Source organism: Musa acuminata, chromosome BXJ1-1 (assembly GCF_036884655.1).
Source record: "Musa acuminata AAA Group cultivar baxijiao chromosome BXJ1-1, Cavendish_Baxijiao_AAA, whole genome shotgun sequence".
Taxonomy (NCBI): domain Eukaryota; kingdom Viridiplantae; phylum Streptophyta; class Magnoliopsida; order Zingiberales; family Musaceae; genus Musa; species Musa acuminata.
In genome coordinates, this window is record NC_088327.1 from 3754555 (window position 1) to 3779746 (window position 25192).

The following is a 25192-nucleotide window of genomic DNA, read 5'->3' on the forward strand; positions in this document are numbered from 1 at the left end:
TTGTTTTTTCTTCTTTTCCCACATATAAATATTATTTTATTTTTATTTTTAGGGGTAGATGGTAGAAACGAGATTCAAAGAAAGTGATACATAATATCTTTAGATATATCGGGTGAGATTTCAAACCCTAAGCCTTCTTCTCTTATTATTGTCGCTCTCACTTTGTTGCACATAGAGTTATTATCCTCTCTTTTTCATCTTATATCATAGGCAACTATTCTTCGTTACTCTTCGTCACTTCTTCTTTCTCGTTATATAAGTTTTGTTGTCATCAATCTCCCTCATATTTTTATTTTCATTAATTTTCATATCTGTTTAGAATAAATTATTTTATGTTTATCTTTTATGTTTATTTTTTGATATGATCATAGATCGATTAGGACTTTGACATATAAAATTAATCAATATTTATTGAAGATATCATGTCTGACTATGGGAACTGACAAAGAATTCTAAAAATGCTACACCAACATTATTACCTCATTAAACCCACAATTAAAACATCTTTTTACTGCTTTAGTAAGAACATGAGACCAATATAAGCCTACAAACACTTTGTAGACCATTTGATAAGGCAATGATAAATCCTTGATCAGCTATATCTTGAAATTGAATGATGAGACTGATCAGGTGACTTATCATTATCCCTATGTCCTCATCTATAGCTTTATCAGTGGCTTAAAATTAACATAGTTCCTACAAAAAAAAAAAAAAGGGTAGAATAATCATACTAATTGAACTAGCAATCCTGAATTCAATCCATAGGCTCAACCTAACCATATAAGGTCAGGTCGCCTCTAGAAATTAAATGCCTCCACCAAGAGAGAGTTCCCCAAACCTTGTATATATGATAATTTTAATAATATAAATATATTTGAAGTATATTTATACTCATATCACTTGATACTTGAATGTGTCCTCTTTTGCGATCAATAAGTTTATTCAAAACTAAAAAATATCTCGAGTGTTTGATATAGTAAATCATATTCTTTGTATATGATACTTCGGTTTATATAACATGATAAAGAGTTTTCTTTACGTGTCATATATCTACTTATGATAAAAAGATGTTTGAAGTGCTTTATATATCTAGAACATCTCTTTTTGCACATTAAAAAAAATCTAAAGCACCAAATACATCCTTTTTTATGTATGATATGTTTACTATAGAATCATGTATATGTCCAAGACAAAAAGACATTTAAAGGCACCTAACATGCCTAAAGCATTCCTTTTATGATCATTGCATCCATATAAAATAAACAAATATTTGAAACCATTAATGTATGCTATGTCTCCTTTACACACCATATACATGTATAAGATAAAAAAGTATTTGAAGTACCTCACCTACTCAAAACATTCTTATTTACGTTAGATGCATTTGTCTTGGACAAAAAAAATATGATGAAACTTTTAACACACCTCCTTTTTATGCATGATATATTTGTCTAAGAAAAATAACATTCAACATGTACGACATAAGTAGAGCGTATGCACTCGTCTACGGTAAAAAGACACTCAACATATTTGATATAACTAAAAACATCTTTTTTCGCTCAATAAATTTGACCTGTATAAAAAAAAACATCAGTAGCCTTTGAGCTTTTATTATAAGGATAAATATATCATTAATGTTTCAGCTATATGGTATGTATAGACACAAACAAATTAATATTCATCAAAAATAAATTTTTATGGAGATGATTTTAATTTGTAAGGCTATAGATGGTATACTAAAATTATAATGATAAATTTGCTATTTCCGAAATTTGCGAGAATACATATATAAAATACCATTTAAATACTACATTTAATATTTTTTTTATCTAATTTATTTTATTTTAATTTTTATTAAAATATTCGGTCTAGCAGTTGAACCGCTCTAAATCGGTCGACCGGTTAATTGTCCGGTCCGACTCAAATAAGGATGTTTTCTGAACCCTCAAAACTGACTCATAAAGGAACTCTAAATGATGCTTCAGGAGACCCATCAAACCCTACTCAATCTCTCTCTCTCTCTTCTCTGCGAGAAAACGGCAACCTCCCCCCAACCCCTCGTCGTTTCCTCGACGCAGTTTTGTGCGTTCCATCTCCGAGTTCCCGCGGTAGATGCTGCGTTTAGGCCGCGGTGGTGGCCAAATCCGAGAGTTCGTCTCCCCTTTTAGATGCTATTATTCCCCCGCCGCCTCCCTCGGCCTCCCCTCGTTTCCTCTCGTTTAATGTCTTCCCTCCGCCTCCCCTTCTATAGTGGCCTCTTCCCGATCGGGTTAAAAACCCTAGAGTCTTCTTGTTCCAATTCACGGCTCCCTTCCTCCCCCGTTCGCCAGAGAAAGGATATTTTTCTCGAGATATTTAGGCCACTCCAACGTGCGTCTTTGGTTTGGCAGACAAGATGAGTGATCAGCAGGTAAATTATTTTTGCCCCCTCTCCTAATAATCTGTTTTCAGAATATTTGATATCCATCGTAGATGTCATTGGTAATTGCTGGTATGTCAATTTAGAACGTAAAGCATTGATTTTGTTTAGTTTGGTACTCGGATGAAATTTCATGTGTGTACGTCTTTTGAATATGTGACAACTGTTTGGTTGATTGTTGATGCCTTTGCTTAAGGAAACATTTGAATTTTAGATTCTTGGCTTGTATAACTATTGGATTTTTGAAATTGTTTGCATAAAAAAGAAGAAAAATATAGTCGTTGAAGGTCATAAGAAAATCATGAATTTCTTTTTGTCTAAATGTTACTAATATGATAGGCCCAACCTAGGACCCTCTTTCATCATAGCCAGTGCTTATTTGGCTAAATTAACATTATTGGTTATTGGAAATGCCTAGACATCAGTCAATATATCATGTTCAGCCCAATACACACTGATGCATCCCTTCAATGCATTTATTCAACTAGATTTAGTGCACAAGAGTGTGACTAAGTATCTTGTGACTCTTGTCCATCTTGGTACAAAAATCTCTCAATCAGAGGACTATTACATGGTATTGGAGAAGGCAAGGAGGCCTATTTAGTTTTGTAAGAGGATGGACAATTCAATCATTGTTGAAGTACAAGTGGAGAAATACTTTCTCAAGACTCTCCCAATCAAGGCAGGAATGGAGATGATTAATATAGTGATGTAGGACAAGCTCATGAAAGGGCTCATAAAGCAAAGGAAAAATGTATATTTTTTCTAGGATTTGATTATTATGGAAGAGAAAGCGATAGAAGAGAAAATATTATACTCAAATTTACTCTAGTTCCTGGACATCACACTGGGGATTAATACAAACTTGTTTAGTTCTAGGAGTCTCTTCTAGGTATGTGGCATCACATAATTAGTATATAATATGGGAAAAGCAAAAAGAACTATCTCATCAGCCATGTTCATGAATGTAAACCTTTCCCTGTTTATATAGGCCTAGTACAAAAGGAAAATGGAAAAAAAGTATTCTAAGATCGTGTTGCTTCATTAAGGCCAATCAATCTTCCTTCTACCACTTATGGAGAATCAATCTTCCTTCCTCTTTGCTTAGCTCTCTATTTGATAGCACCGAGAGCTATTTCTCCTTCTGGATTGAATAAACATTTGTTGGAAGTGTTACGTCTGCACTAGGCTTGGGAAACCCAACAAGAATTTTGTCATTGCTTTATCATTCAGTAGCATGCTAACATTATATCAGATACTGTAGTAGTCTCTATGTAGATTAACCTTCTGCAGATTCTGCCTCAGTGGGGAGCCTTGTGCGGTGGGCCACCCTTCGTAAACCAGCATAAGAATCTAAGAATCTGCACCAGCATGACGAACTCATTAGTAGGAGCCCTATTGCTTCTACATTATGCAAAAACATTATCTCCAAATAATTGATAAAAGATGACTTCATTTTGCTTTTTGAAAAGACATTTGTGATTTTTAGATGATGTTGCTAAATAATCTTTGATTTGGATGTCCAGCATAGGAGTTTTGAAATTGCATCTAGGTGATATTTCATATATACTGCAACCAATTAACTTTTGCTTTTTTAATAGCATTTGATGAATTTGGTTATGATGTAAAAAGCTTGATTTTCATGTGTGGAAGGAAGTTTTGCTGTCAACTTTATTCTTCTTTACAAATATGAAATAATCAATATGTGTGTGTGTGCACACATAAGGGTTACAGATTTGTAAATGTTGGCCGAACAAATTACTGGCATCGAAATGTATAGCTTGATACCCTGACAATACTATTCAGATTTATTTTTCTTATTATTTGATTTAATGATATTGGTGATATAGTTTGGTGTACAACCTGGTATACAAGTTCCATACTGTCCGATAGGTGATTGGAGCCAGCAACAGGTGGGCATCAAAATCCTTGTGCACAACCAATATATGAGTATGTGCGCATGTGTTTGTCTATATATACATATGTATATATGTATATGTATATATGTATGTACATACGCATGTATGTATATGTATATGTATTTATATATGTCCATGGTAGTAAACACTTTCCTGTGTCTCATTTTTGAAGTTTCATGTATCTGATTTTTTTTGGATTCATAAACACCATATCACATAAAGAAGCAAAATTAATGGTGCTGCATTAATTTGGTATTTCGTTTTGGGCTATGTATAATTTTTCATTAAGGTTGTACCATTAATTTTGCATTCATAAACACCAATCATTTTACATTAATTTTTTTATCATATCAAGAATCAAAAGTAATCTTTCTGGATTCATTTTGCATCTTGAAAGGTTGTATTTATTTTGGAGGAATTTAGATCTTTTAGATTAATGGGGCTCCATTATTTTATTCTTCTTATAATGTTAGCTGCATTTGTTGAAGCAGGTCTTAGTATTTGGGTCTTTTACAGAAGATGAAACCAAGTTATTCCAAAAGCAATCAGGTGAAGATGATACGAGTCATATAGAAAAGACAGGATTGCAGTTTGGATCTTTGACTGTTAGTTCATACAAAGGTTCTACTATTGAAACCAAACAAACTAATTCATCCATAAGATCGAAAGGTATTCAGCTATCGAAAACAACTGCAGAGGACCAAATATGCACTACTAAGTTAGCTTCCAAAATTGACAAGTTACCGGGAGATACAAGAGCCCAAGCTAACGGAAGCTCCAGTGTGCATTCTACCCACCTTGTTGGAGTTACTGAAAATGGGAAGGATAACTCTGCTTCAGTTTCTCTCCAGATAACTGAAACAGGAATTAGGGATACGGCTACTTTTGCAAGTCCAGAAGTGCAAGGTGTAATTCAAGAATCAAAAAATCAGAATGTACTTGTTGACTCAGTGTTAGTTGCATCCCCCATGGTGGAAGTTCTGAAAACTTCAGGTGAAAAGGAACCAGTGGTTAAAGGCTTATTACCACGAGGCTTAATAAATTCTGGAAATCTGTGCTTTCTGAATGCGACATTGCAAGGTCTGCTTTCTTGTTCACCATTTGTTCAGCTTTTGCAGGATCTAAGGAATCAAACTATTCCTAAGGTGACTAATCATTTGGAGAACTAACTCATATACTAGTTTTTTTTTTTTCATTTTTATATTTTTCTATTGCTTTTCTCTGAATATTCCTTTTAAATTGCAGAGTGGCTACCAGACATTGCATGCATTTGTTAATTTTATATCTGAATTTGATATGCCTGGTGATTCAAGCACCAAGGATACTGGAAAGAGAGTTCTTGAGACTGGGAAGCCTTTTAGTCCAATTATGTTTGATGCTGTTTTAAAATGTTTTACTCCTGACTTGCCAATTGGAATATTGGGAAGGCCAAGGTGTGTGCTTTTCTTGAACTATCTGATTTTGTTTAATTATATGGATATTACATTTGTGTTTCAGTGTTGACGCTTAACCCAGGTTCTTAATAACTTTTTGCTGAACATGAAATGTTGTCAAATTTTGAAGCCTCTTGTAGGATTAATTTTGTTGATCTTTGACATTAAACTATCTTAGTTAGCAATTTTTTCATTGAAGATGAAATATTGAAGAATGTTGGAGTCTCTTGTAGGATGAAACACTTTGTTAATCTTTGGTATTAATCCATCTTAGGTTTAAGATTTTGTGTTTTTAATATTTACTACTGAAAGGTATCCTAAAAGGACCCCTAGTTTAATCAATCTATATTGGAAGACATTTGCCATGTTGGTCTTTTTAATTACACCAATGATGCTAAGAGGTGCTTGGGCGCTCGCCTAGACCTCGGGAAGGCGAGGAGATTGAATCTGGCAGTGCCTAGGTGGGTGCTCAAGGTTGGGCACTGGGTGATTCAAGCTCTAGCTCAAGCGTTCGCTTGGCACATAAGTCTCAAATCGAGCTTAGATCAAGCTAGATTGAGAAATTTGATCTGGTCAAGCTGATTTGAGTTGATGAATTGGTTTGTCCAGTTAATTTAGTTGAACTCAATTTGAAAGGTATTAAAAAGCAGGAAGACCAGATCAAATTTTGTTGACGGGAAATTGGCCCCCGAATTTTGCTATTTTGGTTTGCTGTATTGCAAACAGTGTGAGTTGTACTCATTTTGCTCAGTAAAGGTTTACTTTTGTTGCTTTGAAAAAAAGTATTTAAAAAATCATATGAAATGAGCATCAAGATCAGTTTAGATCAATTGACCTTACCAATTAAGGCTGGGTTTTGTCTATTTGCAATTAGATCAAACAGTAGCGAGGAGAAGAGAAGAGTAGGAAGAGAAGTAGATGAGAAGATGAAGGTCTAGGGTGAAAAGGAAAGAGAAACTAATAATCTGACTTGTTATTTTTCAACTGATGGCTTTTTTGTTTTCTCACCTGCAAACCTTATGATGAATTCTTATGGCTTTTCTTGAATATGGAGAACATGGATGAGACTTTGAAAGAGTAAGAGCCAAATCAAGAGAAAATACCTGGCATCACAGGAGGAATTAGTTCTGTTGTGTAGTATTTTCAAACCTCTAAATGTATATGTTTACCCAGTGCCTCTGCATATTCATATTCCGGCACTAAGGTCTTGTTTGAAGGATATATTTGTATTTATATTATGTTGGAATCTAATATTTTTATCATATATGTTTGTGTGTGTATACCTGTATTCTTTATTGTTTGTGAATTTTTCAATCTGATCCATCCAATTGTTCTTCCAATTTTTTTGATTAGTCCTAAGTTGGACTTTTAGTGTGCAAACATTAGCAACTATAAGCACTCATATATTTTAGATGTTATGAAATTTGATACTTCAGTTAGATTTGGTGTCAGAAAAAGGTCCAAAAAAGAGAACACAAATCATGGAAACATGTGAACGCAGGGATAAAAATAGTTATAGTTACATTGCAGTAATTATGAAATATTGAGGAGGTCAAGGTGAGTAATAGCTTTAATATTATTTGGGAGGGGAAAGAGAGATTAGCATTGTAGGCCAAAGTACTCTGCTTGTGGACACACCCAATTTATGTGTTTCACAGTGCATGCAATTTGGAAACCTTTTTCATTAATTTGATAGAGAATATTAATATTCTTAACTGAAATTATTAGAGCACCATCATTATGCACTTTCTTGATATTCTAGGGCCAGTGATATTCCCATATCTGAAAATATGGATAGATAGCATAAATGGAGCATGATTTTGGTGTGAAAAATTTTTCAGCATATTTGTCTTGCACCACATGATCTTCATCAGTTAAAATTTTCCTTTCATATGGATGCCATAGAGTAAAAATCAAGTATTCTAGACTATTGGAAGTTATACTACCATAGATTGTTGTTTTGACTTTTGAGTAAGGATTTCAATTTTGTACTGGGTACTGTACCATTCCTGGACGTAACTTGTATACACTGAACAGTACTGGTTTACCGATACATGATACATTGGCCAAAGAGGAAGAATGAAAAGGAGATGAGGAAGGAAGAGGAGGAAGAGTAGGAGGAAGAAGAAAGGTGTAGAGGAACAAGGAGGAGGAGAAAGCAAGAAGAGGAGGCATTGGAGGGGTTGGTGGAGGAAGAAGAGGATGTGGTGAAGAAAGAGGAGGATGAAGGTAGAGGAAGAAGAGAAAGGAAGTAGAAGAGGTGGTGGAGGAAGAGTGAGGAAGAAGAGGAGGCGGTGGAAGAAGACAAGGCTGTGGAGGAAGAGAAGGAGAAAAGGAGTGTACCTGATCGACAACGACACATGGTGGGCTGTGGAGAAGTAGGCCGTGGCGGGTAAAATCTTTATATTTATGTACCTGGACTATATACCCAGAATGGACTGTCTGAAATGGGTTGGTTCAATGTATTGGTTCACACAAGGATTTAATTATTAAATATTCATGTTAGATTCCTAGCTTAATCAAGTTTAGGCAAGCAAGTGCTTGCTTGAAAACCTTTATGGCTAGTTGGTGAATTGAAAGGACTAGTTATGGGCTGCAGCTGAACATTGTTCGACAATGGAACATGCTTTAAATTTTAAACTTCTGCTATACTTACAAAGTTTACAACAAGGATGAATGATTTTAAGCCATAAAGTGGCTACCTCGCAAACCTTTTATCACTTATGTTACTAATGCATTTAATTTAGCAATGTTGCCGTTTCTCTTGCATCTGCCTGTATGGAACATTTCAAAAGTATGCCAGATGTGTTTGTGGTTGGCTCATATATTTGAACTTTTAGGTATCACTTAAGAATATCAAGTAATAGAATAACCTTTTTGTTTGAGCTTCTCATAAATCTATTTTTTATGGATTCACTTTCATGAATCATTAAAAAAGATGATATTAATGACTCAATAAAAGCCTTTCCTAAACATCCTTTATCGTTGCTCTCTTTTTTGCATTGGATAATTATTGGTGTTTTTAACCTGTTTCTCATTTCCATGTATACATGAACAACTTGGATAGAAGTTGAATCACTTTGTTCATTCTGAATATTATTATTTTCTGCCTCTTATGTTAAAGAAATACTTCTAGATGTTCAATTTTTGTGTGCAATGAATTCATCATCTGACACAAACGATATTGTTAACTGTGCCTATTCTAAATGAACAAAAGAGTCATTTGGTGAGTCTCATTGTACTTGTAGATCTAAATTCATTTTTATTTCAGACAAGAAGATGCCCAGGAGTTTTTAAGTTTTGTAATGGATCAAATGCATGATGAATTGCTGAAGCTTGAAGGCTACATGTCAGATGCTATTGGTAGTCAAGCACCTCTCATTTCTTCTGCTGAAGATGATGGCTGGGAAACTGTTGGACCAAAGAACAAGTCTGCAGTCACCAGAACTCAGAGCTTTGTTCCTTCTCAGTTAAGTGGAATTTTTGGGGGTCAATTGAGGAGTCTTGTTAAGGCAAGAGGTTGGTCCTGTCTTTCAAACATATCTGCTTATTTGATTGGTTGTTTTCCTAAAGTTCAGATGCGTTCCTGCTGAAATCTTTTTGCTCGTGTTTTTCACCATTTTTCAAGTAATTCCAGTTATTCAAAAAAGCTGGTAAAACATGATGCTTCTTTAAATTGCAGATTCAACTCTCTGACTTATTATGTGTATGAATACTGCAAGCTTTTACATTCTTCGCTAGTTGTCCTTTTCTAGTGATTCTGGTATTAGGTATGGAATATGTAATCACCATTAAAAAAAGGCTTTCATCATATGAAAGTTATTATTACCAGTATTTATTACGAACTGTTGTTATCCTCATATAGTATTGATGGTGCTAACTGCTAAACAGCTTGACATGTTATTTCTAATGGTTTTTTGCTTGTCTAATTGTACTCAGACTCTGGCAAAATCACCACATTTTTGGAGTCTGTTGCATATGATTCACTTTATTTTCTTGGATGTCATCTTTGGAAGTCTTTTTGAGTTCCACATTGTGGGATGTCTGATCCTTTGACAGCTGTTTACTGAATTTAATTTTACAAGTCTGATGATATTGTGTTGAATGGAGGGAATGTTGCTCTCTTGTCTCTTATAATGTTGAACATGATCTGTTCCAAGTTTTTAGCCACTTTAAAGTTTAAATCAAGGTCTGTCATACCGAAACGTACCGCCCGTATCGGGTGGTACGTACCGGTCCGACAGGTTACCGATATGCGGACCGCCCGGTACCGCTACAGTTCTACAGTACCAGATTTGATCTGGTTTCCTAAGTGGTCTCGTATCACCCATACATATTAAAGAAAAAAAATTCATTTATCCACTTTTTGATGTTTCATGTTACAACCCCTTTTACCCCTTTTGTTGACTTTAAGAAGAGATAGAGAAACTGCAAAATGATAAAAGAATACAGTCAAGAAGTTAGCATTTCATAAGTAAATCAATAATTTCTTCTTCTCTGCATTATATAAGATATAATTTCCATTTGAATTGACAAATGATCTTTCTTATTTATAAAATATTTGGTTGATATGTTTGATTATTTGTAAATTCTTCAATCATGACATAACCTCCTTGTAGGGATAAAATTTTCAATGCTCAACTCCAATTTTGACTTTTGACTTTTGTCTTTATTTTTCTACTTTTTGAGCTATCTAGGAAAGTAAAGTAGAAACATAGATGTTGCCACATGGCAACTTACGGTATTTGAAAAGAAACTATATTCATAGGATTTATTCAAAAGGAAATAAATGACAATGGTCCTTTAGAGCACTAAACTTGCTCTTGGGCCAACTCATGACCTTCCTTAGCATGATTTGGAATTGTTACCTTTGGTGTCATTTACCTGTTTCTTTAATTTATGATTTTGATCACAGGGAATAAGGCTTCAGCAACTGTCCAACCTTTCCTCTTGCTCCATCTTGACATTTTCCCCGAGGCTGTTCATACCATTGAAGATGCGCTTCATCTTTTTTCTGCCCCCGAAACACTTGAAGGATATAAAGCATCAGCTGGAAAGGTACTTTATTCGTTATTTGGCTTTATGTCTGCAGAGATAGCCTTATGTTTGAATTAATTTTTTCTAATTCTTCACCGTTGAATTCTCGATAAGAAGAAACTCAAAGAATTAAAACTAAAAAAGATTATTAGTATGATTTTTTTAAAAAGCTATGCTTATTGGATTCTTGTTTGTATAGTTTTTATTATTATTTTCTTTAATTTGAAGGGTATTGAAGATTCTATTATCTTGGTATTTTTTTGGAGAAATCCATAAGAATTTGTAGATGCTTTGAAATGAAAAGTATCAAGGAATCAGATCGAGCAGAGAGAGAAAGAGAGAGATTCGAACCCTCAGTACAAATAAAGGACTGTTTATCAACTACTTTAGTTTACTCAGCCATATCTATCAATTTAAATAAAATTAAAATTGAAACAAAATTTAAAATTAAATTAGAATTTATTTATTTCAGTGAAATTTCAAATTAAATAACAATAAAGAAAATAGTAAAAAAGAAAAAAAAACTTAAGATGGGAAGGATAGTGTGGAGATTTCATGTGACTTTAAGATGGGAAGGATAGTGTGTTTGAAAGAGGAACTCTTGGGTTAGTATGGAGATTTCATGTGATATCTTGGGAATGAATATTATCATCTTGTTGCAGCAGACATTTATCTCTTAGTTCTTTATACTTCTCTGCTTATTTCTTTATTTTCTGATATTGGAATATCAGAAATACTTCAACAGCTTATTGTCCATATTTCAACCCAAAATTGTTTATATTCAATTTTAGGCCATCAAGCTGGTGTAACTTCTTGCAATTTAATGCAGATCATTCTTTTGCAATCAATCACCAACATGAGATCAAAAGGTCCCATCAAACCAGTTGACATTGCACCAATCATTTGTGGATCTATTTGGAATTCTTGTTTTTTAATGAGCATATATAGTTTTAGAAAAATATTGATCATATCTAAGGGAGGAAGACCTCTTTAGAGTCTTTGATGGTAGCCTTGAATATCCATCTCAAGATTGGAACTAGTGTCACTAAGTTGTGGATTATGCATCATTTTTGCTTCCTCTCCTGATTACTCGATCATAAACTTAACCATGCTTTTGTCAAATAGCTAGATTTTGGATGTGCTTGTCTCCATAAAATAGAGGACCGGTATGGGTGGTATACCGCTCAAATAGCTAGATTCTTCTCCTGATTACTTGATCATAAACTTCTAACCAAGGCTCGTTGTACCGTAGTATACTGCTCAGTACAGGTGGTGCATTGATAGGGGACTGGTATGGGCGGTATGTACTAGTCCGATAGGGGATTGGTATGAGTGGTACATATCGGTTTGTCAGTATGTTCCACAATACCATGTATCAATGCATCAGTAAATACCATATTGACGGCTGGTCGGTACATCGGTACGGACCGATAAGGCGAACCATGCTTCTAACTGCCTTGCAAAGTTCTTATCCTTTTAAATGAGTTTCAAATCTACTAACCTTAATCTCAGTAAGTAAACCAAAGATATAGCCAAATGGGTTCAAAGCAAGAAGAAAGATTGATGCTGTGTATCAATTCCATTCGTATAATGTGTCGATTTATTTGATCTAGTTTATGTTATACATTGGCCCATTATTCATGAAGAATAAGTGGTTATTAATGACTGTACGACCCTAGTGTTGATGGCTGCCTGGTATTGATGAACTGAACTCTCTTGATGCAGGCTGGGGTGGTTAGTGCCAGCAAATCAGTGAAAATACAGAAGCTTTCGAAGATAATGATACTGCATTTAATGAGGTTTAGCTTTGGAAGCAAAGGAAGCACAAAATTGCACAAACCTGTTCATTTCCCACTTGAGCTGGTTCTTGGGCGAGAATTACTCGTTTCCTCATCACCAGAGGTTAGTTCCTTTTAATGTTTCAGTTTTTTTCCAATGCTTTCTGTTCTCTACTCATTCTTTCATATCAGAGTGTGTGCATATAGACGTTGCTTTGGTCATCTATTTTGGTGCGTAGTTTATCAACTTGCTCCACCAAGAAAGCTTTTGCTCCATACAGGGAAGGAGATATGAGCTTGTAGCCACCATCACGCACCATGGTCGAGAACCGTCAAAGGGTCATTATACTGCTGATGCAAGGTATTCCAATGGCATCTGGCTTCGGTATGATGATGCAACTGTTACAGCTGTCACTACAAACAAGGTCTTGCACGACCAGGCTTATGTCCTCTTCTATAAGCAAATGTAGTCATCTCTTATTCTTTATTAAGATGCAATCCTAAAGCCACCTCCATCTATTGTTTATCTGATCTGCATGTAAAATTACTGCCTGATGGGGGTTAACCATATCATGATGTGTAGATCTATTGGTTCTCATTGCTCTTTTATTGGATGCCTTGTGTCGATCAAAAGTAGCACAACTACTTAAAGACTTTGGATGTATTTTTTCTTACTGTATCTACAGACGGAAATGTGCATTACCTCATTATATCTTCTAATGTAGGAAGTGAGTAGTATGGTTCTGTATCTTTTGATGTTCTACTTTGATGCCAGATGTAACACATTGTTTTGATTCAACTTGGGAAGATCCTTTGCTGTGCATGATCTGCAGTTGATTTGGCTCATCTGTTTACAGCTTCGGGACAGATTGAAATGTAGGCAACGTATACATGGGCCAGAGAGGAGGCGGCATCGCTACATATTGCCATCCGTTTTGTTAGAACTCAAACTGTAATCTTAGATGCCCTTTAGTGTTGACCTTATCCAGTAGACTTCTTGTTATTTCATCCAGTGTCAACTAATGTGTTATATCAGGACCAAAATGATCTGAAGCACAGGGAGATTTTGTTGGAAGCCTCTTTGTTATGTCTAATTTGAGTAAGTGAAATTTGACTAAAAAGGTTCTTAGATCGAATCATTTATACTAATTTCTTGAAACAATTTTAAATGGTGTTGCAGTTCCTTAAATTTAGAGGGCTTTCAAAAATCAATCCAAAGTCAACCTTATGCTATATGACTTAGATATGCCAACAGAACCTGCCCCTTGTCCACAAGTGTTCTTATGGTATGTAGGTTCAATGGATGACATTTGATTGAAAAATTCCTAGGACAAAATATATATCATTTTATTTCCTACCCATTATTCTTAATGGATCTGTAAGATTAAGTAAATATTTTTGTGCCAACAAGGTGCATCCTCTTATATTGTTTGTGTAAAACACCAATAATATACATATTTCGGAAAAAAAAAGTAAATAAAACAAGAAAATAAAAGAACCTGTGGGCGGCGCATAATAATGCAGTGAGGAACACGGGCAGGTTTCACTGCGGTGGAAAAAGGTTGTGTTCGGTGCAGAGATGGCTTAGCTGGAATTAGCGGAGAACAGCTGTCTGCCTCGTACGGCGGACAGAAAGAGACCATCCAGCAACCCCCTCGACACCACTCTCCCAGTCACCCCCACGGACACCGGCTTCGTAATTCCATCCAGCATGGGTCCCATCATCAGTTCAGCAATGTATTAATTAGGGTACCAACTGGAGGCGTCTTGGAAGTACCGTTCGCGAAAGAAAGAATATATAATACGCAGCACCCGTCGCCGCACCCTCATCCCTCCTTCCCCAATGCCTGGAACTGCTCGGTCGCGCTGCCCGGCCCCACCACCTCCCGTCTGGTTCCCACCTTTCTACCCTATTTACCCTTCCCTGCCCACCCCACGTACCGTCGGAACGTTTCATTTTATGCTCCTTTACAATCTCGATCGTTCGTTTTTCGTGCGCGCTAAGTGATTCAACCGTTGTGATGATGCGTCCCTCGTGATCGACAGTCACTCTGGTCAAAGCATTGACCAGAGCGAGTGATTACGGTGGCGTTATCGCAATTAATTTCCGATCACATGCCCTAATTCGGAGCCGCCCAAGGCTTACAAAAGTAATAACGACACATGTCACGAGTCAAACATCGGGCCGTCGCAAACAAGCCACAGTGGCAAATCCGTCATTTTTCAGATCCCGCCCCTCAGAACCCATCTCGCTGTCCTCTCTGAACTCAATTTTATATGATTTTTTTGTTATTTTTAATATATTTTGTATATATAGAAAAGCCCCTTAAAAACAATAAATCAGCCTTTATTAAGCCCTTCTCTTCCTCTTCCCGTCGCTTTCCTCCGCCTCCTCCCACCAATGTATTCTGTTCCATGCTTCTTCGACTTCTCTTCGGCGCTCTCATGAGACTTGGTTTCCTCCGCTCCGGTGACTGCCGCCGCGCTTCTCTTACGTCGCCTTGGAAGGTCGGCTGATGAAGTGATCAATAAAAGGGCGATTGGGCTGTGGCTGATGGGGGGTGCAGGGCTCGGGCTGGCGGCGGCTTGCGCGGTAGCGACGTGCGCGATCGCGACGGTGATGGTTGCCCACAGGGTTAGGAGCAGACGGCGTTGGGGGCGGGCGGTGGCGCTGGTGAGGGAATTCGAGGAGGCGTGCGCCACCTCCGTCGGGAGGCTACGCCAGGTGGTGGACGCCATGGCGGTGGAGATGCACGCTGGCCTCGCTTCGGAAGGTGGCAGCAAGCTTCGTATGTTGCTCACCTTCATCGATAATCTTCCCGATGGGTACGTATCCTCTAACGCCATGTTTCCTTCTCCGTTTACAGATTACATATCATTTCTTTTCCACCTTTTGGGTTCCTTAACTTGCCAAAGATCTTGCAGCGTTTCTAAGGTCCTTGTTCCCTTTGGGATTCCTTATTTAACCCGACCTATTTATGAACTTTGATTGCATTAGGAAAGTTCTATTTTGTGTGGGGATAATGTGCTTATATTGTGATCTTTGGAACATGGACTAAACCGGTAATTGATGCATTGTAAAGACTTCTCTTTGATATTCTGCGTCTTGTACAGTTCTATTTACTATTTGTATACTTTTGACTGTTGGATTGTTACATCTGTTTTCTACTTTGAATTTGTTTCTGATCTTATTATTATTTTAATTCCAGTGGGTCTTTTACAATTATTTGATACCTTATTCTATCAAATGTCTTTGTAACTTGCAGTATATGGTCTGAATCCATTAATTCCTATACAAAGCATAAAAGCGCACTTCCATTAGGTAAATTCTAGCATTTTAGTCGTAACTGGATATTTGGATTTAATATTTCCATGAGGTTGTTGAAAAGGCTAACAGGGACATAAGATTGTTGAATATCCTCAAGTAGACACAGACTCAAGGAGAGATAAGGTTCTGGTCCAGCTGGGTTTTCTTATCATATCACACTGATAAAGGGGCTTGGCAATCAAAAGTCTAAAGCATTAGGAAAATTTTAAGCCATGACACTACAAGATCTCAGATTTTTAATGTTGTGGTATGATGTACCGTATTATTATCTTTTGCATGTCTCAGTATTATTTTATTTGGGTGCCACTCACTCATCTAAGTTTTTAAATTTTATTAACAAATATAATTTGATGCATTTGCCTTTAGATATTAAATTGTGTATTAACACTTAAGTCAATGTAAAAGTAATTATCTAAGTTTGTAAATCTTGCATAGGTAATATTGATGGTTATGAGTTTCTTGTTGATTTGGTTAAATTAAAAATGAAAGATCTTGATGTTATTTTGAGAATGAATTGGATGTATAAATAACATGTCTTCTTGGCTTGGATAACTGAAATGATCCAAGAGGAATGTTGGTAGACTTGGCTTGTATAGCTGAAATAAATTCGAGAGGAATGCTGGTAGAGGAGCCATGAAAGCTAAATTCATGACAATGCATCTTTTAGGCTTTGAAAATTCACAATTTTCCAATGGCCATCTGAGAAGATATAGATATTTGGATAACCAATTTATTTCTAAAATAATATCAGGTCTTTTGTTTCTAATATAGTCAAATAATCTAGAAGTTCATTACTGTTAACAATCCAAGATTTAGAAACACGGGTAGCAATTATTTCTACATTGATTGAGGTATTTATGCACAATTCAATATCTAAAGACACATCAGTTTATGTTTCTTGATAAAATCTACATACACAAATGAATGAGTGACATCTGAAAATAAATAATACTGATGCATACGTAGAAAATAATAACAGGGTACGTAGTAACAAATTAGAAATTTGAGCATCTTGTAGCATCCGAGCATCAGCTTTCTTTTATGCTTTAGACTTTTGATTGTTGGCCCTAGTTTTATCAGTGCGATGTGATGAGGATGTTCTGAAAGGTTGGACCTTTCTATGTCCTTGAGCTATCTTTTGTTGAGGACATTCAACAATCTTATGGCCCTATTGGCCACAAAGAAATCAAGCCCCAGAAAACCATTGATATTCCTTATCAGCATGAAATTTGTTATAATGCTTGCATTCAACTCGGTTGACATTATGCTTTCTTTCAGTTGATTGAAAACCATCTTATGGCCCTAGTTTTATTGACGTCTAAGTCAACTAATGGGTTGGAACTGCTTTTAAAAAGAGGAAGATTCAATCTTTTAATTTGAATTATGTCGCATGCCGAAGCTAATTGGAATTGTTGTTGCATCTCCTATTGACTTATCATAACTCCAACTGAAGTCTGCATTTGTAGTATCATTTCTACTTGACCCTCTAGTCCTTTATCCTTCTCAGCCTCTAGTAAGTCTTTACTCATTACTTGAAGGTTGAGAATGGCCAGATTATTGCAGTTGAATGGTTTTGTAGATTAGCATGGTGTAGGACATTTTCAATTCTCCTAGTGTACTTTATTTTGTTCTACAATCATAAAGTCAATTATGTACAAATTATAAATGATAAGAATAAATTTTATGAATCATAGGTAGACTTTTATTAGTTATTTTTATCCCTTGTATAACTTCTAACCCAATTTATCACAACGTAAATTCTGATACCACTAAATTATAATGCCCTAGTCTAGTGAAATAACATTTCTGTGATATTATATTTAACCTCATGTAGGTTAGCTTAGGGTTTAGAAGAAAATAGTTTCTAAACTTAATATCAATATCCGATCCCTATTGGGCGGCTAAAATGATAGCCATGCTAATTAAAATTATATAAATAATACATAAGCAGTTAAAGTTATTTAGATATTTTATTAATAAAAAGAAAATCATATACCATTGCAACTAATAATTTTCAATAATCAGAATAAATAAAAATAAATGCTTTATAGATCAACAAATCTTTATTTGACATATCTGATTCATATATTTTATTAACTTGACAAATATACATAATTTTCTCAAAAACAAACTAGGTGAAGTCACATATTCTTGCTATTATTTGTAGATTGTTGAGGTGAACATCATAATCAACGTCGAAACTCTTTTCCTAATTTAAGAAAAAATATTAGTCATACATAAAATAGAAACTTATAATTCTAATGAATCTCGATGCATGATTTGAATTACTGCTCATGTCATTTTTCCTTTCTTTTCTTGTTTCTCTTTTTCTTCTCTATCTTTTTTCTTAATTTTCTCTTATCTCTTTCTCCATTACAATCTCTTTCTTCTTGTCACCCACCAACAACAAGTTGTGGTGGCTTGCCATGACATTTGTATTTTCTCGTTTCCATTTTCCTTTTTTTGTTCATTCCCCAGTTTCACAATTTCCATGGTGCGGTCTGGTGGCAGCAGGCCCCATGGCTTGTTGCAATCCTTTTTTTTTTCTTTTGTTCCTTTCCTTCCTCACACCTCTTTCTCCACTGTCTCCTTTTCTTCCTTTCTCATCCTCCTCCCTTTTCATCCTCTTCCTCTACTGCCTTCTCTTGTTTCTTTCTCTTGCTCTTGTTAGTCCATCGCCTTCTCTTCTTCCTCTCTTTTCCTCCTCCTCCTTTCTCCTCTTCTGCCTTTCTCTTTTTTCTCTTTCTCCACTGCTTCCTCTTCTTCCTTCCTCCAACCTCCTCCTTCTCCGAGTCACCGATACATACCGATGTTATGTGTGTCGATACACTGATACCAACTGGTACGTACTGATGACTCGAAGAAGAAGCCCTTTCTAATAATTATAATTATTAGGAAGGGCTTATTATGATGCCATTTATTGAATACCATCACTTATTAGGAAGTGGACTGTAGGGTATAGACTTCACCTATTTATTGAATACCATCATAGGTCTCATGTCCACTTTTTCCCTGTAGGAGTGAAGAAGGTACATACTATGCTCTCGATCTAGGAGGTACAAATTTTAGAGTCCTGCAGATTCAGTTCAGTGGTAAAGGGTCCATGATTTTGACTCACAGAGTCCAGCGACAGCAAATTTCCCAGGAATTGATGACTGGCACAAGGGAGGTACTTTTGCTATTCTATTTGTTTCATTCATTTTTCATTGTTTTGTCTAGTAATTCTTTTTCACTCAGTTGATTTCTTAATATTCTATGCAGGAATTGTTTAATTTTATTGCTTCCACATTAAAACAATTTGTGCAAAGAGAAGATGATGGTATTGATCAAATACCGGATGTTAGAAAGGATCTTGGATTTACATTTTCTTTTCCTGTGAGACAATTGTCTGTTTCTTCTGGTCTTCTTATCAAGTGGACTAAAGGGTTTTCAATTAAAGATGCTGTAAGTTGAACTTTTAGATTGATGATTCATCTTTTCACTGATGTATATTGTTGTAAGGGGACTAAGGGAATACCAAAGTATTTGGTAGCTATTGCATCTTATACTAACAGCTTGCCTACTGCCTGTGCTTGCTTGCTTGTCAAATTGTTTGATTCATACAACTGATCATGGAATTGAATTTATAAGGGCTTGTGCTTTTTTATTTCTTAAATATAGTTTTCATTCCAAATATTTGTTGTTCAATAAGATCTTCTTGAGAATTCCACTTGTGGTGTTCCTAAAAAATGGAAATATTTCTAATTAGGAAAATATTAGTAAAATCTTAATTGTCAAGCTGGAATTTCATTCGGTTACATTTTATCTTCTTAGGAAAAAAGTGCACTTCATCATGTGTCCATGCATCTATGAAAAAAAAAAAGAAGAATGTGATGAAATTTCAGTTGTTCAATAAGTTTTGTTCTAAAAGTCTAATTTTTGTTAATATTGAACTTAATCTATGAGAAGCTCCGTTACTTTCTAGATTTTATCATTCATTTATGCTTAGTAAAGGAACACCATCAAAATTTTTGATTGCTTGTATTCATTTTTTCTAAGCTTCTATTTAGATACTGATAACATGGATACTATTGGAAAAATAATGTTCCCATGGCCTGGTTACAGGGAAACTACTAGCAAGTTATTAAGTTTTTAGTGCCATTTCTCAGCATGTTGTGTTGCAGTAGTCCAACCTCATGTCTGTCATTATACAAATGAAGTAGCTTGCCACTCTTGTACTATTCTTGGTCCCTTAATGCATGATATTTCTTGTGGTTAAGCTTCTGAAGTTGGGATTGTCCATTTTAGTATATTAACTTGATTTTTTCCTGATTGTCTCTGATTATTGTATGGTGGCAAAATTATATATTTTTGATATGAAATATAATGTGATACTGTTAATTCCAAGTCCTTTGTTCATAATTAATATAGTGATCGTGAATATAAAGCTAGATATTGGGATTTGTCCATGAAACCTCTACAACATACTGAGAACTAAGACATTTTTAGGTGATTATTTCTATTAAAAATTCTATAATAAAATGGTTTATGGATATAAGTTGTCTTGTTATCCTGAAATAAATGATTCAATCTGTTTTTTTTTTTCACTAAAGAAAAAGTAATACTGTCTGCTAAAATTGTCATTAGTATGAAGTGCAATGAAGTTTCACATTGTTTGATTTAACTAATGTTAGCTCTGGGATTTAGGTTGGAAAAGATGTTGCTCAGTGTTTGACTGAAGCCATGTTAAAGACTGGACTGAACATGCGGGTAGCGGCACTGGTATAATTTTGTTCCTATGGTTGTTCCAGCTTATGTTTCACTAGACTTGTGGATATTATATTATAGTTTTCTATCATTTAGTATTTCAATGCTGAATCTGTACTTGCACCCTCTTAAGTACATTTTTTCGAGTTATGTATATTGTATATCCTATTCATGCAAATGTGTGCTTAGAGCAATGTCTGACATTTTCCACCCACATTTTCCAAGCTATACTTTTATACATGAACAAGTAGTGCATATACATTCACATTGTGGGCAGTATGGCACGGAGTTATTAATCTCCTCTTTATCTCTTTCTCTTTTTTTTTTTTTCTTGCATTATTCAGTGTCTAGCCAAAATTGGTTTGACCAATTGTTCAGATATGAGTTGATGGATCAGCTATGTTCCATTGTCATTAAATTGGTTGGACAGATTAGGATTGGACAATTTTAACAAAGAAATGTTCATAGTTCCATTATAGCTAGAAAACTTATTTCAAGGAAGCAATTTGGTTGTTGAATTCGAGATCTGGCTTTGGTATGCTAGTAATGTTGCTTTTGCAACCTAGGAGAACATGGTTTGAGTTATGGAAACAACCTTTCTGGTTATAGGGGTTTAACTATGTACATTGACCCACTTCAAAGATTTCGTACCGTACCAATGTTTTGAGCTCAACTCGATACGATACAGTATGAGTATACCGAGCGGTACACTCTGGCATATCGGCTAGTGTGTGTATATATATATATATATTAAAAAAATTAAAAATTAAAAATTAAAAAAATAAAAATAATAAAGGGTGATGTTGTTGAGGCAACGTCGCCTCCCCGTACGGATGAGAAGTCGCCGATGATGCCGAGGCCTCGTCGCCTCAGACGAGGAGGAGACGACATCTCATCTGCGATGTCCGGCGAGAGAGGGCGGCGAAGGATCGGGATCATCGAGGGAGAGTGGCGTCAGATCTCCAGGTTCTCCCTTTCTTCTCCATCGGCTAATACTGCCCAGTAGCGGGCGGTGACGGTCGAAATCAATCGTTATTGACCGATTTTGGGTGGTAACGAGGCGGAAACAGCCCTAATCGACGGTACCGCTTGGTACCAGATAGTTTGCGTACCGGTCTGCTAGTGGACCGGTATGGGTGGTTTCATTCGAAATTAAAATCCTAAACCCTGTATTGAAGTGAGCCTCACGCATTGGATTCATCCTTTTTCTAATTTGTTTGTTAAAGTTGAATAGGCTATATAGCCACAAATTTAAGGGGCACTATCTGCCACTAGTGAACTCATTAGAAAACAGATTGTCAGCAGCAATTATTAATTCTTCCATTCGTAATTGTTTAAAGAACCCTTTGTGCCTGTTTTGGTGTGAATTCTTCATTTCTTTTAGATACTACTAAACGTTATCATAAATATAAAATAGAATACAACTAAAATTTGTTGTTAGTAAGGAGACAAAGATCATGCAACATGAAGATTCATTGATGATTCCATTAGCAACTTGGGAGCACAATATATTTTGCTGTCTGTGATTTTGATAGTTTAGTTTGTACTTCATTTTAAAATTCTAATGGGCAAAAATTTCAGATCATATTTCGTATCTTGGGTGTCCTTTTCTCATCCTATTATAAATTAATATTAGAGAGAAGTTTCTTAGATAGTTTAGTGGTACATATCTTAGCATAGAGTTTTTGCTTTGGTTATATCTTTGTTAATGGTTTCAAATTTAGTTTTTGAAGTGAATTTTATTTAACCTAAAAAGTATTCAGCTTTTTTGATTTGTTGAACTATCTAAGAGAATGGGGAATAACAGGATATAATGTAAGAAAGGACATTTAGTGGTACATATCTTAGCATAGAGTTTTTGCTTTGGTTATATCTTTGTTATTGGTTTCAAATTTAGTTTTTGAAGTAAATTTTATTTAACCTAAAATGTACGCAGCTTTTTTCAATTTGTTGAACTATCTAAGAGAATGGGGAATAACAGGATATAATGTAAGAAAGGACATTTACTTGAGTTATGTTCAAATAAATAAGTTTGTGGTATTTAAGTAAATAGGCAATTGAATAGTACTAGTATCCAAAGGGAATATAGGATCATGTTTTTATGTGGTTGGTTGGTCTTTGTACAGAGCTTATTAACTCCTCTACCATGTTTTGTCTTATTGCATGATCTTAATACTGGAATGATTGATCACTCCAACTGGCCACTGCACTACTTAGTGGTTTTAACAAAGTGGTGGATCATTTATGTGATGTTCTGGAAATTAGAAATGGTCTCTTCTATTTGTTCTGTTCTGTTAATTTTGATTTTGTTATTGCCCGTAAAGAATAGTAGTCTAATGAGTTTCATGTACTGGACCCAACCAGGTGAATGATACTGTTGGCACATTAGCTCTTGGCCATTATTACGATGTTGACACTGTAGCTGCAGTGATAATTGGAACGGGAACCAATGCTTGCTATCTTGAAAGGACTGATGCAATTATAAAGTATCAAGGCCTTCTTACGAACTCCGGTGACATGGTATCTTATGTATTATTCAAGTTACATGATTTCAAGCCAGCTTTTGTTCTGCTGCAGAATATATTCTTTGTTGCTGGTCATATGTATCCACTCATTATTATGCTGATTAGGTCGTCAACATGGAATGGGGGAATTTCTGGTCATCACATCTACCAAGAACCCCCTATGACATATCTCTAGATGATGAGAGCCCCAATCGTAATGAGCAGGCAAGACTTTCCAGTGTGCTTATCCTTTTAGTATACTTTTGTAGTCACCTGAGAAACCTTGTAACATCGTCTTTTTTCTGGTATAGGGTTTTGAAAAAATGATATCAGGGATGTACTTGGGTGAAATTGTTAGAAGGGTTCTTCAGAGGATGGCAGAGGAGTCAGATATCTTTCCAGATGCTGTGCAAAATCTGTCAGTCCCCTTTGTCATAAGGTATGATATTGATAGAGTTTGCAGCAGGTCCATGTGTAAGATTGTCACCTGCAACTTCAGTTTATTTCTTGTATTTTTATGGTAACATTAAGGCATTCTAGTAGTGATGAACATGATTAATATCTTTTGTCAGTAGTTTGTAACATAGCTTCTACCCTTTGCATGGATAGTCAATAGACCTTTTTCTTTTGTCAGAATTTATAGCATTAGGACCAAGGTTTGCTGTTGCATCATGGTGGGTCGGATTCTAATAGTGGTCAACAGACCCTTGTGTTGATTAGCATTGATTAGTCTAGTCATATCTCATCCCCTCTGCTATGGATCAGCATTGACGCATTGATACTTGATTTATTGCAATTCTTTTTCCTAGTAAACAAGGTGCAAGATAAATCATTTCAGAAGTGTTTTTTAGCATCTGAATTTGCTTTAGAAATGGATACACAGTGTTATGTCAATAATTGAATGCACATGAATGCTGCCTATCAAACAATGCTGGTAGTTAATCCTGCTTCGTTTGAGAGTGCAGTAATGTTCATAGACGACAGATCTACTTTAAATTCTCTTTGTTTCTTGTCTGGAAGTGCATTAGATGCAAATAATTCCATTTTATTTGCGACTTCCAATTGGTAATGTCATGAATCAAGATTCTTTTCTATCTCTTTTGAGTGCCGAGAGAGCTCCTGAGTTCCCTCAAACTTCCCATTATTTCTCCCAGGACACCTTTGATGGCAGCAATGCACGAGGACGACTCACCTGACTTGAGAGAAGTCGGGAAGATACTTGAAGACCATTTGAAGGTATCACACTCTCGATGATATCTTCATCTTCTATGCCAATAGTCGCTATTGTCATCAGCATCCTAACTATTGCCACTGGACTAATCTCATCAGATATCTGGAGTCTCATTGAAGGCAAGAAGGCTTCTTGTTAGAGTATGTGACATAGTCACGAGAAGAGCTGCAAGGTTAGCTGCAGCAGGTATAGTTGGGATACTAAAGAAGATAGGACGAGATGGGAGTGCAGGCGTTGCAAGCGGAAGAACGAAGGGCAAACCGAGAAGAACAGTCGTGGCAGTCGAAGGAGGTCTTTATGTTGGGTACTCGATGTTCAGGGAGTACTTGAATGAAGCCGTTGCAGAGATCTTAGGCGAGGAGGTTGCCCCGTATGTTTGTCTTCGGGTCTGTGAGGATGGATCGGGAACAGGCGCTGCTGTCCTTGCTGCAGCATATTCATCAAATCGATAAAACTACCTTACACATTGTATCATTCTGTGCAAAATGTAAAAAATTCAGTATATAATGCATGTGCAAGGTTGATGTGCAGAACTTTCAATTATCCTGCTTGTGTTATTATTATATCTATTCTGTTTAGATCAAGGTTCCTAATCTCATGTACAATATATTTGGGGCTAATTATAAATTGTCGTATGTAGTTAGGTATTTTTAGTATTTCAATTGTTACATTTTAAAAAGTTACATTGGCATCTCTGTAGTTACGAAATTGAGACATCTAGATTTATTTATTTTAATATTATCGGTTTTATCGACGAAAATATAAAAATAAAAGATAAAAAGATAATTATAATATTT

At 35.7% G+C, this 25192-nt stretch overlaps 2 protein-coding genes across 2 annotated transcripts; both read left to right on the forward strand.

Moving 5' to 3' along the window:
* The first annotated feature begins 1988 nt into the window (after positions 1-1988).
* Positions 1989-13293, forward strand: LOC135612240 (ubiquitin carboxyl-terminal hydrolase 24-like). The gene is made up of 7 exons (XM_065108309.1): positions 1989-2410; positions 4830-5483; positions 5584-5771; positions 9043-9290; positions 10687-10829; positions 12534-12710; positions 12868-13293. Exons 1-7 carry the CDS (start codon positions 2396-2398, stop codon positions 13054-13056), a joined length of 1614 nt encoding a protein of 537 aa, XP_064964381.1. The 5' UTR covers positions 1989-2395; the 3' UTR covers positions 13057-13293.
* Positions 13294-14976: 1683 nt separating this feature from the next.
* LOC135612269 (hexokinase-3-like) lies at positions 14977-24938 on the forward strand. Its single transcript, XM_065108372.1, has 9 exons — positions 14977-15412; positions 18933-19083; positions 19176-19358; positions 20601-20675; positions 23025-23180; positions 23291-23389; positions 23476-23603; positions 24319-24400; positions 24494-24938. The coding sequence occupies exons 1-9, from the start codon at positions 15141-15143 to the stop codon at positions 24845-24847; spliced, it is 1500 nt and encodes a 499-aa protein (XP_064964444.1). The 5' UTR covers positions 14977-15140; the 3' UTR covers positions 24848-24938.
* Positions 24939-25192: the final 254 nt, after the last annotated feature.